This window comes from Apis mellifera, linkage group LG2, assembly GCF_003254395.2.
Source record: "Apis mellifera strain DH4 linkage group LG2, Amel_HAv3.1, whole genome shotgun sequence".
NCBI lineage: Eukaryota > Metazoa > Arthropoda > Insecta > Hymenoptera > Apidae > Apis > Apis mellifera.
The window spans coordinates 9036827-9052960 of record NC_037639.1 but is presented as its reverse complement, the minus strand read 5'-3'; the positions used below and the strand labels follow the sequence as shown (position 1 = coordinate 9052960).

Below are 16134 nucleotides of genomic sequence, written 5' to 3'. Positions count from 1 at the left end.
CGATTACGACTAAATTATATAATATATCTCTCTATGTATTTCTCTTTTCCCCCTCCTCAGATTAAAACGTACTCTCAACCCACCCACCCATCGAAGATGTTTCAAAATGAAACGCAAAATGAAACGAGGTATCAAAAGCCATCGCGGAATTACACGTAACGATCGCCGTGTTATCGCATCGTGCGCATCGTATTCCCTCCTCCTCCGAGTGCAAACTGCCTCGTTATTCAAAACGTTTGTGAAAGAATGAAGCCCCGAGTGTAAAATGTATCCAGTTATTACGTTTTTGAGAATGTAAGTTGATGGCAATGGATCGGCTGCGATCCGACGCCGGGATATAATCTCGTTCCGCGAGAATGGCATTAAAACGGCCCGTTCTAACGAAAACGTCATTGCGAGATCAAAAGGATTTCGAGTTTTATGGGATTAGACGGAGAGAGAAACAGAAAGGGAGAGAGAGAGAGAGAGCGTAAACTCGGACGCAAAACACATCTCGGCGTGGAATCTTGTGTACAGTTTTGCCGAAGCAACAAGATTACAGCATCTACGTTTATTTCAACCGCCTTGGCGAGGAAAATTGCATCGGCGGATTGCACAAGCCACGAAACGGAACTGTTTGAACAGATACGCGGAAAGAAAGACGATTTCCTACGATTTTGCACGATTTCACTCGGCATCGAAACGTTCGTAATTAGCCGCGAAATGTCGATGATCGTCGCCTCTCCCCCCTCCTTCCCGCCCGCCTGTGGCTGGAACGTAACCGCGAATAAATTTATGCTTCAACCCGTTATGCACGTACGCAAATCTTGTCCGCGTAGCGAAGAGAAGCAGAAATAAAAAGTGATGAAAGCCGATGTTAATGGCGCGTCCGTCCGATTCGATTTGTAGAAACGTTTGCGCGATGGATCGATCCACATAAATGGGGACTTTCACTTCGCAGAAGTGAACTCGGACAACGCAAATTACAAAACGATAAGGATGTTTTTATATATCTATATATATATAAAACTGAAAGATCTGTTATCTGATTGGTGCTCGTTGGTGTTTGAGAAACTTTTTCCACGGAATATTTACTGATATGTAAAAAAAAAAAAGGAAAGAATAAAAGCAAAGAGGACAGAGAAAGAGGAACGAAGGTTGACGTGTATACACGTCGACATATTTATATAGATTGCTCTGTAAACTGTTAGAAATAAAATTACTGGCAAACATCGTTAAGTTGCCATCTAAACAACGAAGAAGCTCGGAGGAAGCGGTATCGCGGATGCGGAATAAAAATTGTCTTGACCTTTACCTTGCTTCCGGTGCGCGTGATCTCACGAGTTGGCCTCTGTCGTTCCACAGTCGGACCACAGTTTCTCCGTTCACGCGAGGCCACAGTTTCTTCGGTTATTAACCGGTGTACATCGAGAAATCGGCGTTTCGCGTTCCAGACACGATGAGAGGATGCGGCTAACGAACCGCGAACAGCGAATCGCGTCGTTTAAAGCGCCGGATGTGGAGGCGGTGACGACAAACGTTGACGAGACGTCGCGACGATTACGCGTTTCGTCTCGAGAAAAAAGGCTCTTCCTTTCTTCTTATCCGCACTTAACGTATAAACTGCGGAGAGTAAAAGTAAAGACGTGGCGAAGATGAAGAAGAAATTTCTTCAAATTTTGGTGGAACGACGGATGGAAGGAGAGTTGTTCCGTGCGTGTTCGATGACAGACGGTGTCTGTACTCGCGCCTTTTCAATGTACGACATTAATCGAACGACGGAAATCGAAATATGTTTATAATTAATGGAACAGAGTGCACGTACCTGTCATTAATTAGTAACCGACGATTCCGTAACAAGCAGGAGATCGTAAACAACATTTGTTCCCTGTAATGTAATATGTTTTGTTAGTTTCATTAACGAACGTTATTCCAGGATACATTTTAAATTTGTAAAATTGAATCATACGTACATTTTATGCAGTTAATGATATAAAGTATCGATTGAAATAAAAGCTTTTTAAGGAATTTTTGTTACGTGCAGGAAATTAAATGTATATATTTATAGTCGTAACGAAAATTTTGAAAAAAAAAAAATAACGAATGTTTGCGGGAAAATCCAAAAATTAATTAAATGCTTTTTTTGTGAAACAAAAGTTTCATTGTTTCGTTAGAAAATGTATAAGAATTCGAACAAAAAATTTCAATTATTTCATGCCATAAAGCGATGATATCTAACAAATATAAAAGAGGCAAGAGAGGCAAAAATATGAATTAAATAATATTCCGGGATGAGAAATGAGAATCGTAATTTAATTTATAATGCGCATTCCGCCACGATTTTCCACAGAAGATTTCCTACAGAAATGTACATTGAGCGAATAGCGAATTTGCTTGATGTTTCTCTTAAAAGGGGAAGTAAAACAAGGGGAATATCATTTAAAAAGCCGTTATCGAATTGCGATAAAAATATATATCGACATCTATACTATATTACAGAACTGTGAAAAAGCTGAGAATATCAGAAACACGGTTAATCTCTTGACAAACGATAAAATAAATAATTTATATAAAACGTTCAACGCTGAATCCAATTTAAATCCAATATTTTAATGAAAAAAAAAAAAAAAAGAAAATTTCCAAATTCGCCTTTTCATATCGTATAAAAGAGTTTTTCAAGCTTGGAAAATCTATTAATCCAATTGACAATTGAAAATATTTCTAGGTAGTGATCGGAGCCAATAAACACGACCAGTAGAAACACCGTTTAATAATTTAATATTTATTTTCCATAAAAAAATATAATCGTTATATATACAAATACAAAATTGTGGACGAATAACCGCGCAAATCGGCGCTGTTCATCAATGATGTAACCCGAGTGACAATTCGTGTCCACCTCCGAATCCACCCCCGTGTCCACCTCCGAAACCACCTCCCAAACCACCTCCCAAACCACCGCCTCCGCCGCCTCCACCGCTAATCAGAACTGGATATGACTCCTTGACGACGACGGGGACCTTGACTGGGTAAGGGACCTCCTTCTCGATCGCGACTGGGACCTTTACTGGCACGCTGACCGGGTAAGGCACCTTGACGGGCACTTTGACGGGCACGGTGTACGGTACCGGGACCGGTTTCTCCACTGGAACTGGGACCGTCTTCTCTACAGGGACTGGGTACGGTTTCGGTATGTGCACCGGGACTGGCCGCTCCACGGGAATTTTAACCGGGACTGGATACGGTACAGGTACATTTTTCTCGACCGGGTACGGTTGGGGTACACGAACTTGGTTCTCTCTGTGGATCGTGATGCCCGTTATGCGGCCTCCGTCTCCGCCGCCGCCGCCGCCACCGCCGCCGAATCCTCCACCTAGACCTCCGCCAAGGCCTCCACCGAGGCCACCACCTAGGCTCAAACCTCCGCCGTAACCGTGTTCCAGGCCCCCGCCGTAACTCTCCAGCCCTCCGCCACCCCCAAGACTCAGCTCCAATCCTCGCTTACTCTTTTCCTTCGTCTCGGCCACGGCCGGCTTCGTGTTCGTCTCCTTGGCATCGCCGGCCAGGGCTGTCGCCACTAGGGCCAGTATTATGAGCTTCTGGAAACGTGTTGTTAATTTTTACCGATTTTTACCGGTGTTTCTTTCCACGCGTTGGGAAAACTCGTGTGTTTCCACCGAACCATGTGATTTATTTATTCGAAAAAGAAAAAAAAAAAAAAAAAACTATAATATTCTATTGGGAGAAAGCGCGCGGTGAAAGCGGCGAGATTCGATAAATAAGAAAAATAACGTAAGTTTTAATCGTAATACGGTATCTGTAATGCGGAGAAATGTAAACGGAGAAACCGCGGTTCCTTTGAAATACACCTACACGTATGTAAGTAACGATATAGTGGAAGTGGTGTGCAGAACGGGGAGAGAACAATAGGAAATAAAATCTTCTTTTCTTCCCTTCCCTTCGCAAGTAGAAAAAGAAAAGAAAAGAAAAAAAAAAGGAATATTTCGCGACAATGCGAAACCGCGCGTCTGAACTTTCTCCGCTTACCCACCACCCTTTACGTAATACCCTGCCTCTATCTGTGTATCCCTTTGTTCTGTGCCGTGCGAACGACAATCTACGCGACGAGTATCGTGTGGGGGGGAACCCCAGAGCTCACCTGCGGAGTGCTCATGGTATCGTTCGAAGGTGCACACTGAAGCTACAACGGACCAATCACTGGCATATATACCGCCACTTTCGCCGTGGCTGCTGGCCCACTCCCCGGAAAATCCTACTCGTCCACCGACGAGTTAAAGTGGACCGATTGTTGACTACCGCCACCGCCACCGTTCCAAAGGCGTTCGTTCGGCGTTAAGCCGTTTTCCCACGGGCTATCGACTGGGCTGGTTGATCACTACCGGATCCCCGGATACGTAGCGCAACGCGTAACACAACCCCCCTTGATGCACCGTTTCGTTTCGTATCGAGAGCCTGCCCGTTCACTCGTTCGGCGAGGAGGAGCCCCCGTGCAATTTACCGTTCAACGATCGCCCGGTCTTCTTCGCGGTTTCTTTTTCTTTCACTCGTTCGGGGAAGGAGTGGCGAGGAGTGACGTTGTACCTCGCCTCCGAGGCTCGTGCCTCGTAAAATCGTTTCCGGACGTAATTCCGATTCGAGCCTCCCGAATCTCTTACGCAACCATCTCTTCAGACCGATTTCTTTCAGATCTCTCCTCTCTCGAGATCGGGCGGAAGAAGGATATTTCGAGACCGTGTAGGAGATCTCTTTAAAGGAAACATTCTTTCTTTCTTTCTTTCTTTCTTTTTTTTTTCTTTTACTTTCGCATTGTCCAGTTTCTTTCTCTTAACTCAGCGTGTTTCCAAGCGTGCTCGATATGGGTATTGTAAAAAGCGTTACGTCACGAGGTGGTGTCCGCTTTGGAACGAATTTGGATCGGGGCAAATTGCTTCTTCGATCGGATCGAGGAAACTTAATCCGTGGATTAAACGTCTTAACGAGGCTTCGTGGCATGCCGATGCGTATTTTTTGTAAAAAAAAAAAAAACGGTTTACGTAATTGATATGAGTGTAACGTCGCCGTGAGATCGTAAAGGTTCCTTTCCGGCAAACTCGATCGGATGACCAATTATGCGCGGATATTTTCGTGTATTTCCTTCTTCCAATCTTTTATTCCTGCGAAATTTGATTCGCTACGACGAGATTCGAAGAAAGGTTTTCGGGACAGAAAGTTCTTTTTTTTTTTTTGGGAACGTGTGCACGTAACATCGGGTGAAAATGATCGGGGTCGTTATCCTCGTGAAGGGAAGGGACTTGTGTGTGCGTTCGCGCACGCTCCCCGATATCGAGCTGAACGGTAATTAATCACGCCACGCCACCGGCTTTTCGTCGATTTCCGTCGACAATGGTAAATTAAATAAGGAAAATGTATTGTAATAACTCGGGAGGGACGGATTCACAAAGGGATCGTTGTGAAACTTTCACCTCTTATGTCTGACACGCGCGCGTTATGTACTTAATTGAATCATATTCCCGGCATCATGCTCGATGCTCGATGCTTAATTAGAAGGAAGATAAGTGCGCGATACGCGAAGGAAGTTGTTATAAGCGTCACGGTGAACGAAACCATTGTCGCCCGACTCGTTACCATCTTCCTCGGGTTTCTAATCCCATCTTTTTTTTAAACTCGTGATGGATAATAAAAAGAAAATGTATATACCGAGGATAGTTTTTAAGCTTCTTTCGAGCAACAGGTGATTTAATTTTCAGGAAAGGAAAAATTCGTACGTATACGAAAACACGAATCTTTTTAATCTTCTCTTCCTTCTCCGATGATTCGTCGGATTGATTTCCAACTTTCTGGCCTCCCATTTAAATAATCGATTTATATCTACGGCGGATCGATCGTGATATATTATAATCCTGATCATCGAATCGGATTCCAGTGAAAAACGAGTCTTCGATTCCAAAGAGTGGAGAGAGTCTGTGTGTGTGCGGATGTGCCCATATTGGTAATTAATAACGAATACTAACGAACGCATCGATATTTTCCCCCGGCGGACCTTTTTCACCAGGACCAGTTTTATAATCACTTTATAGATACTTTGACATTATACGCGACTCTCACTCTTGACACGCTAGCTAATATTTTAACCGGGTTTGCGAAATTATTCGATTTAATTAGGAACCACTTTCAGATATGGGAATATGCTAGAAAGCGTAGCTTTTGCACAGCGGGAAAAAATGAATCTGCTCCGCGAGTTGAAACGGCGATCTATCTTGAACGTTAATTCGGTAAAGGGCGCCATATATATATATCTTCCTATATCAATTATAATTTTTCACCCTAGAGAGATTATTAGATTAAAATAACCGATAGCGACCGGTTAGATTATCGGATTCGTAATGTAAACGAAGATTAAAAGTCATCCAAATCATTTAACAAATAGATAGAATAAAGGAAGACGAAGGTATAAGAGACGGTGAAAGGGAAATCGGCGAAAGGAGGGAAATATCTTTTTTCTTTTTTCTTCTTCTTTCAATTTATGTTTGCTTGCGGAGGAAGGGAGGGGGGAGGTCGCGAAAAAGGGCGTAAAAGGGAAGGGCCGTAACTAGAAAACGGCTTGATAAACACCTTGAGCGAGAACATCCATCCATATATTCATGAGAACCACAGTCTGCCCGACTCGAAAGCCTTTCCGATTATTGCATAAGGTTACGTTTGCGGTCGGTGAAGCAGAAATGCAGACTTGGCGAAAATTCCGCTCCTACCGTCTGCCTCCACGCTACTCGACCACGGGGATTTACTTTGTACTCTTTAGGCTGCATTTCCGTAACTGTGGCGCGTGAATACAAAGTTCGATTCGCGATCTCCGGGATCGAAGATTCTTGGGAGGATTCTTGGGAGGATTCTTGGGGATGGAAAGAATTCGCGAAATGACACTGGGACTGTGTCCGCGAAATACGAAATATCCTTCGTGCTCTTTTAAATGATAATTATAAATTGACATTAAAATAATTATCTAAGGAGAGGAGAGAAATTAAGACGATAAAAATATTCGCGGAGTATCGGTTATCCAGATGAAACATAATGCGCAAACGTTTACATAATTTTATAGCGTTGTAAATTGCGGATTACTAGAAAGCAAGAACTGCAGAAATAATATGGACAAAATATCATACACGATAATGGATCCCACACGTAATGCGATCTCGAGCACTTAGTTAACAAAGTTCCGTGTACGTAATACTGTAAAGATGAAAATCGATATAAAAGATCTATCTAATAGATTCCGTTTAAAAAAAACAATTTCGTAATATTTCGTTTCTTCTTTTTCTTTTTTTGGGTTACGCGTTCGAATTTCTCGCGACTCGACTTAAAAAACAGATGGGACAGACGTAATTACGTATTCGTCGACGATCGAGAATGATTAAAAGAACGAGAAGCGCGGAAGAAAGTGCGGAGATCGCATTTTTTACAAATCTTAACACCTTTCGTTTTAATTATTAAGAGGTGAAAGGCTCTAAGGTAATGGCGGCGCGATACGTGCCAAATTATTATCGACGGGAGGGAAATTGGTCAAACTGGCTCCGCCGACCCGTGTTATTAGTTTCAAATTCGGTAAATGAGACTGCGAGACGAGAAACAAGCGGACCGCAGTCACTGTGCGGTTTGCGCAATTACCAGAGTAGTGACGTTCTATCATCTAATTAAAGTGGTTCGTTACGTCACTCGGCGCTCGTCTTCGACCCGACTCCCCCTCCCCCTCCTGGCCAGGCCAGGGTGTGTATCGGAACGACGATACGTGTCATAAATTTCAGCAAAATCCCATCCGATCGCTTTCACGTCCACGATGACGCGCGGAATTCTATCGAACTTCTATCGACAAACTTCGTTCTCGCATGGAAATCGCTTTCTAGTCCGAGGAGATTGCGACCGCGGCAAATCACTATAAATTCATCGAAAACAATTTAATCCGGGTGGAAGGTGAGACAGAAACTATCGACAAACATCTTCCTCTCACTTTTCATCCGGCTCGGATCGAACCTCCTCCCCCCAATCGAATCCTCCCCCGTCCAAACGCATCACGCCGCGCCCGGCTAGGAGTCAAATCAATATTTTCAGATTCAAATATGGAGATTCAAATTCAGATATATGGAAATTTATTCCCGGCCGATAAGCCTGATAAACCATGGATACGAGGGGATATTCTAATGCCGGCGAACAGGGGAGATGGTGGTACAAAGTCATTCGGAAATTAACTGCGCCCATGGGAGTTACGAGTGATAACCAAAAATCGTTGCAAACGCGGAATATCTCTCTCCACGCTCTCCCCGAATCAACCGCGAATACGAACGTTCTCTCGAGTTTCATCGATATATTATCGAATAGATCCGGTTACGACGGTCGATTCGAGAGCATAGTTCGCCTTTCCTTCGAGAATATAAGACTTCTTTTTTTTTTTTTATCGTCGCCTATCTCTCGTCGTTGAAAATCGATGACGCGGTCACTATTTCATTTTGAAATACTTACTTCGTGCCGAGGTAAAAAAAAAAAAAATTATTAAAGATAGCTTTCAAGCGAATTTAATACCGAGTTATGTGAGAAACGTTTTATTTCAAATGGAAAAGAAAAAAGAGAGAGAGAGAGAGAGAAATTTCGAGAGATGGAATGTATAAGTTAATATTGCACGGAGACAGGTATAGATAGACGTATAAAAAAAAAGTTTGTCGGCAGGAAGAAAAGTTTCTTCCTTCTCGAATGGTAGGGGGGGAGAAAAAAAAAGAAGAAAAAAGATGGTGCGAGGATACCGGAGGATGTAACTTGAATACCCCCGGTCCTAGAGAAGTCCTAATAACTCGCTTCTCGCTTTAATTAAGCTCTTAATATTAATGAACCCCTCTCGGGGATGTGAGTACAGAGATGTAGGAACGTATTGTGAGAAGTAATCGGATTAAAAAGAGACACCGAACTTGAATCCGTATTAGTTGCTCCGGTTCGCTCTGATGGTTCATCCTGTAATTGAAAACTCCGCTCGGCACGGGAATCGTAAGATAAGTGACGAGAAAGTTTAAAGTCGATCGTTCTACGATTCCGAGGAAATTCGAAGGGTTGAAATTCGATCGGGAAATTTTCTTTCCCGAAAATTTAATCGCGTATTTTGAAACGCTTGTTAAAATTTCGAGGAGCAGGGAGCGAAATTATGAATCGAAGGGAGAGAGAAGAGCGTCCCGAAGAAGTCTCTCTCTTGTATTTGTTGAAAGCTGAGGACGAGATTTCGAAAGCTCGAGGAGTATTATAAGGGAAGAAATTGAAGGAAACGCGTATCGACTTGTTAAATGTTGGCTGACAAAAGGCAACCGACTGAGGAGGAAAGCGTCGTCCATGGCGTCGTTCTCTTCCTTTCGTTCTCCTTAACTTCCTACTCCGCAACAATTTCATCGGCACGCTCGAGTTGGCCGTTGGACTGGCCGTTGCGTCCCCTATAAAAGCGAGGGTAGACCATCGTGGGACCAGTGTGCTCACTGTCGGCCAACATGAACAGCACAGAGAAGCTGAAAGTGAGTAGCTCTAGTAAGACCTGCCACTTCAACTCCCCGTTCCTCCACTCGCCGCGCAAACAAAACCTGTAAAACCGGTGAAAATTCGAGCGTGCTCGTTATCATCCTCGACATCTATCGATTAAAATCGATGCTCGAGCAATGATAAAAGAATCGGTGAAGATTTCTCTCGTAGAGAAAGAAAATAATATCCAACTTCCACTCGAACAGAACCAAGTTTCCCTTTCCATCCATCATTCCCGTTCTAAATTCTCCTAAATTCCGATCCATCTTCTTTTCTAACGGAATCTTCTTTCCCCCAAATGGGAAAATGGGAAAGCGAAACTTAATAACCCATAATTTATTCTCCTCAGATCTTACTTATCTGCGGCCTGGTCCTCTCGGCCATGGCCGAGGAGACGAAAAAAACGGCGGAGTCGAGCGCTCAACCAAAGGAGGAGAAGACGAAGCGCGGGTTGGAGCTTAGCTTGGGCGATCACGGGTTCGGAGGTGGTTTCGGCGGCGGAGGTGGAGGATTCGGAGGCGGATTGGGAGGCGGATTGGGAGGCGAGCACATATCCACCGATCACATCAAGGCAGTCACGGTCACAAAGACCGTCCACGTGCCCGAACCTTATCCGGTTGAGGTCACGAAACACGTACCCGTCCCGGTCAGCGTGCCGGTCAAAGTCCCGATCGACAAGCCAGTCCCCGTCCACGTGCCCCAACCTTACCCGGTCACGGTCGAGAAGCATGTGCCCTACCCGGTCGAGAAGCCTGTACCGTATCCCGTCAAGGTGCCGGTCAAAGTGCCGATAAAAGTACCTTTGCCGGTCAAGGTGCCGGTCAAGGTGCCTGTCACGGTACCAAAACCAGTGCCCTACCCTGTCAAGGTGCCTGTGGTCGTGAAGGAGCCTGTACCGCTTATAGTTAAGGAGCACGGAGGAGGATTCGGCGGAGGATTCGGCGGCGGAGGATTCGAAGGTGGGCTCAGCTTAGGCGGCGGCCACGATTTCGGAGGCGGTTTCGGAGGTCACGAACATTACTGAACCAAAGACTCGGCGGTGCATCGTAGTCTTTCACTTTCGTACGTTTCGTTCGTCGATCGGGACGAGACACGGTAATTCTTTCGTAAATTCTTTCTTCTTCAAAATCATTCGAGACTGGTTTGCTGGTCGTGAACGTGAACAGGACCGATCGGCGAGGAAACGTAGTGTACCTTGTTAGACGTCGGTCGAAATGTACCAATATTGTATTCATCATCCGTGATCCCCAACATCGTCAAATTGTATTTTATTGTACGATATGTTTATTTCTTTTTCTTTTTTTTATGAACGAATAAAGCGATATTTTTTTATACATAACAAACAAACCGATTATATAATGTTAGGAGACATTGCAAGATTGCTCGGGAGGGGGAGAATCGCTTTGACGGGTTACGCGATCGGATGGAATCGAGACTTTCACCGTTTAATGCGTTACGTTACGGAGGTACACCTGTTCTGTAACCGAAGTTGTCAGCGGGATAAAGATATATCATACGATCTATACGTTTTCTATCTACTGCGTAACGCCTAGCGCGGCGAATTAATAGAAAGGGGAAACGAAACGAACGTCGATCTGCATAAAAATTATCCGTATTGCATTATTATTTGACGCGTGCATTTTCTCTTTGAGCAATCTTGATGTTCTCGACGCCCCATCCCTCACTCCCCGCTCCCCTCTATTCGTCGGCTATTTCGTAAAAATTTCCACGCCTCCGCGACGATTCTATTATTTCTACGGGAAATTTAATTTTAGAAAAAAATATTTGCTTTAGCGAATATTATATTTACTTTGCGGGAATAAGTCTCGAGAGGGGGGAGGGGAATGGAAAAACGAATAGGACAAAATAAAATCGACGTCACAGCCGAACCCTCTTTCCGCCTAGTCTGATTTCATTTCCGCGTGCAACGTTCGTTTTCCCTTTGCGCGCGCACGATAATCTCCTGGCCCGGTAGAAACTGAAAGTGACCCCAGAATCCGTATAAACGGATTTTAAAATCTGGGGTAGAAGAGGGTATTTTGTAGGCGTCGCGGTGTGCGACGCAAGTTCGTTACGTTGCGCACGAAATTACAGAGGCGTATCGTACGCGATTGCGGTTTGCTTGGTTCAGCGAATCCGCCAGGATTCGAACAAGGAAACGTGCTTACGACAATTTTGGCACATTGACGAATGCCCTCTGCGAATATCCGCTCTATCGACCTTGTCCAATCGTCCACGATCAACCTGTACAATCGCGTTTCGATCGGCCATCGATCGATTAAATTATATCGATCTACTTGCTTCGCGAACTGCATAGATTATCGTCTATTTACAGAAAATAAACAGGCGAAATGAATAATAGATCGCACGATTTATCGAGCGAATTGATCGTGAGGAAATAATCGATCGTAAACACGATAATGTTGCAATGAAAATTAATCGTCTAATTACTTTGATCGATCAAATACTTACAAATAGAGAAATAGACAGGCACGAATTTTATTTGAAAACCAGTTTGTTAAATCGCGCTGGAGCAAAAATTATTACGTAATATTTACCGTATTTTTAAGATACAATTAACCAAGTTTATCCGACTAGTTTTCGTATATATAATTGCCTGCTTATCGATATTTTTCCATATACGAAGACACACACGAACGATTAGTTAGCAAATCATGTTATTTAACTTGCGGCAAAGCAAGATAATCATACTTAATGATCTAGGAAGTTTATACAAGAGAGAGAGACAGAGAGAGAGCGCGAACGAGAGAGATTTCTTAGATCAGCGAATGTGAATGGCGTTCGTGTGCAAAGAGGAACAGAAAGATGCAGACACGACAATATATATACATTGGTCTCAAAGTATCGTCGATTGCATAAATTACGTTTCTCTCGATTGAAAAGAACGTATACGTATTCTTTTCTCGAAAACGTATTCTTCCTTTTTCGTGTATTATATTTGTTTGTTTCGCGTTAACCGAGCGAAATAACACGATGAAATATCGACGCCTGTAAAATATTACAGAAGCTCGCTCGTAACTAACTTTTAGAAAGGTATCATTGACTGTGAGTAATGCTTCCGATATCTTTTACGCAATGTTTCATTTTACGAGCCATAAGATTATAAACATTTCGCACCCTATAATTGAAAGTATATTTCATCAAACTAGACAAAGAAAAAAAAATTCGATCGATAAATCTTTTTGTTCTACTTTTACAAAACATTGAAATTGTACATCGATCTTTCTAAAATTCGTTGCTCTTCCGTTTCCTATTTTTCGAATCTCGTATATGTATATGTATATGCGTGTGTATCTATATATTCCCAATTATTTATTCGCGCCACACACATAAGCGATTTTCATGCTTCCTCGTTCCCCAGAAATTGGCGCGAAATCATCGAACATCAGGCGTTTCCGAGAAATCGGAACGTGCCGCAGTTTGAAGTAGACGCGTCTACCTGTGTTACGCAACCAGGTTTGGAACGAAATGTCTTATTTTCCTTTCCGTTTTCTTTTTTTCTTTTTCTTTTTTTTTTTTTTATTTACATTCACCTTTCCTTTTCGTTCTACAACGCGAAGAATCGTGACTTGGCGCTTGCATCAATCTCTATTGTGTCTCTTCTGTCAGGAATTGAAATATCGGAAGGGAGAACGAGTGTAAGAAGGTAGCTCCACGTTCGCATCACTTTTTATTCTAAATATATACACATCGTGGAAATCGGAGCGTTGCGTCAAGAGCTTCTCACTCTACACGCACCAATTGCGATATAACGTTATCGTGGAACAATCTCCTCCGAGTGTTATTATTTCCGCCATTTTGCTCGATTTTAGACGGGACAGCCTTTGTTTTTTTTTTGCGCCGAGATTCGATTCAACTTTTAATTCACACGATTCCAAGTTTCATTAATATGGAGCGAGCTGAATTTTTTGCATATGCATCGCGAAGGGAACGAGGATGATAAAAGAAAAGACTCGCCTTGTACGAAACGCGGATTAACGTAACTATTTCTTTTTACATCCATCTTTTTTTTCCACGACACTTTTGTCCCACTTTTGTCATTCGTTACGATTCATTAAAGACGCGCGTAAAAAGAATAGCAGTCGAAATGTCATTAGTATGATTGAATTCGAAAGCGATGTTCGAATTGGAGGGAAACGTTTCACAACGTCAAAATAAAAGAGCTAGCCTTCTCGTTTCGACTGTAGAAAAGAACGCGAAAGCCTATGATTTTCGTGATTATTATCGGCAAACGTTATTACGTTTCTAAACGTACGATATAATAACGTAACGTAAAGAATTCGAACGAGTTTGCTACACGTATGAAGAAATATTTCGATCTTTTATTTCTTCCTGTTTCGGTTTTCCTTTTCGTTTTCTTCACGATATATGACGAAACATCTCTCTTATTTGCCTTAGCCAGCCAGCCCATGCATTTCTGATATTCCCCTTCACTTTCTAACGTATAAAACTTGCTATACGTGTCAACAAAATCGACCAAATGGAATCGTACATATATATATATATCCGTGGAAAATGGAAATTTATAATACATCCATAACCCCGGAAGTATATCTGCAAAGGCGATATCGTTTTTAAGCTCGCGGGAAAGCGGCGAGCGGAAATGAATTCCTCGAATGTTTTTAAAATCGACGCAAACTCCTCGGCGTAACTTCGACAACGTCTAATGATGCATTCTTACTTTTCCACGTCCACTTCTTTTTCGCTCGCGTAGAGTTAGGGAAAAATTTGTGGCATTCCAAAGGCGGCAGACGGTCGCATCGCAACGTGAAGGGAGTATGGAGAATCCTTCGTTCCATACGATCCGTCACGTTCGTCGATAGACAAGCTTGTTTGCACGAGAAATGATCGTCAACGATACGTTAATATTGGTTCTGCCAACACGTATGCCGCCTCGAGTTTGCGTTTTACTTGCCCGCCTCCTCACCCTCCCCTCCCCCCCTTTATTGCATTGCAAAACGAAAGAAAACGTTAAATTAATTGGGGAAAAATTGGATGGATGGAGTGGCGTGAAACAGCGTGGAAAAAAGCACGAGCAGTGTAATATAATACTCGAATAATATTGACATGCTCGAGGAGCATATTTTAAGTAAGTAACGTTAACGAGGAACTTCTCCTCCGATTTACACCATAATCCTAATGAGAGAGGCAGAGTTGTAAGTAAAATAAGATCGTAACTTCATCGTAATTACTGGACCGTAATTTCACAGGGGTGCGACAAATTACTTCCAACGCCTAAGCCACGTTTCTCCTTGATAAAACTTTATCGAATTCCCGGGGGAAAAGGAGGAGCCACGTGGAAAATAACACCGAATCGTTATGCCCTCTCCTCGGTTTAATTAACATTATTGAAAATGAGAATTAGAGAGCTCGTCGCTATTTATACATAGAATATCTCTCTTTTAGTTTCTCTTTTATTATTTGCATTAATATCACGTCTCTGAATAATCCATTTAATACGGCAAATTACTTTTTAATCTCTCTGTTTAATTATTATATCATCTGTCTCAACGGTATTTCCACTCCGCGTATCTACCGCGTCAAATCCTCGCGTTATTATTAATAACAAAGCATAAATAGAAATTCACAATTTAGAGATAAACGCGTATAATATAATACTACTAGTATATCAGTATTGTGCGTACTCGATCTGAGAAATCCTTGTAAAAAGAGTAGTGGCAACGGTGACATCTGAATTTATCGCCCTATTAACCGGTGTGCGCCGTGTCGCGGAATTGTAAATGCAACTTTCATCGGAAGTGGACCACCATCTAGAAATTCCTGGTGTTGCGCAACACGGCGCAGGATTATACTCATTTAAATTCCGCTCGAACCTTTGTCAACAATCTGTCTCGCATGATGCAGAGAGTACCATCGGCTTTTCTGTCTCCTATACAAAGTTACCGGCCTCTCCCTCTCCCTCTCCCTCTCCCTTCCTCGTATCTCGTATTTGCATCGTCGCGGAGAAACTTTCCAAGTTTCACGGGACCGGAACCACCCATCGAACCGATCGAAAGTTTCCGTGTGCCGAGTCGTGCTTTTGAAAAATCTTTTCGATCGGTGTTCGTGTTCTACGAACGTAATGCTTTCCGCAGCATTCGCAGGCGAGCCTACAAAGTCAATGAGATTACGTGAACACCGATCCGTGCATTTCCTAGGTCGCTTACGCGTTACAAGTGCACTACTGAATAACTGAATGTTCGATCTTTACTTCCGCGCCGCAACCCGTTCCGTTCCCGTTCTCGTTTCGATCGTAATAAATTATTCGTGCGTAAAACCTATTTATTATTATTTATATTATTCTCCCCTTTTTTTTCTTAGCTTTACCACTTTTTTTTCACATTATTTAAACTTTTTTCTTTGAAAGTTAAAGTAAAGGCTTTGGATGGATACCGATGAAAGGAATTGTTTGTTTTACCTACATATATGATTTTGAAACTTGGAAAAAGTTAAGAAATATACGTAGATTTGTATCGATTTTATAAAGAGAGAATTGAAGTGAAGAACGGGTAATTGTTTCGCATTATTTCGAACGATAAAAATCGGAGAAACGAAAGTACAAAAGGCAAT

At 42.7% G+C, this 16134-nt stretch overlaps 2 protein-coding genes across 2 annotated transcripts; one reads left to right on the top strand and one right to left on the bottom strand.

Annotated features, from left to right (window-relative positions):
* Window positions 1–2843: 2843 nt before the first annotated feature.
* On the bottom strand, window positions 2844–4176 carry LOC725089 (cuticular protein). The gene is made up of 2 exons (NM_001174142.1): window positions 4139–4176; window positions 2844–3578 (listed from the first exon to the last, which is right to left on the bottom strand). The coding sequence occupies exons 1-2, from the start codon at window positions 4151–4153 to the stop codon at window positions 2844–2846; spliced, it is 750 nt and encodes a 249-aa protein (NP_001167613.1). The 5' UTR covers window positions 4154–4176.
* A 5211-nt stretch (window positions 4177–9387) lies between these two features.
* Window positions 9388–11169, top strand: LOC100578514 (keratinocyte proline-rich protein). The gene is made up of 2 exons (XM_003250463.4): window positions 9388–9539; window positions 9893–11169. Exons 1-2 carry the CDS (start codon window positions 9516–9518, stop codon window positions 10565–10567), a joined length of 699 nt encoding a protein of 232 aa, XP_003250511.1. The 5' UTR covers window positions 9388–9515; the 3' UTR covers window positions 10568–11169.
* The last annotated feature ends 4965 nt before the right edge of the window (window positions 11170–16134 follow it).

What these genes read in the sequence shown, in the direction of transcription:
- LOC100578514 (XM_003250463.4), top strand. Translation starts at nt 9,516, where the DNA reads ATGAACAGCACAGAGAAGCTGAAA. An exon ending in ACAGCACAGAGAAGCTGAAA is followed by an intron (nt 9,540 to 9,892) that starts GTGAGTAGCTCT and finishes TATTCTCCTCAG; the next exon opens with ATCTTACTTATCTGCGGCCT.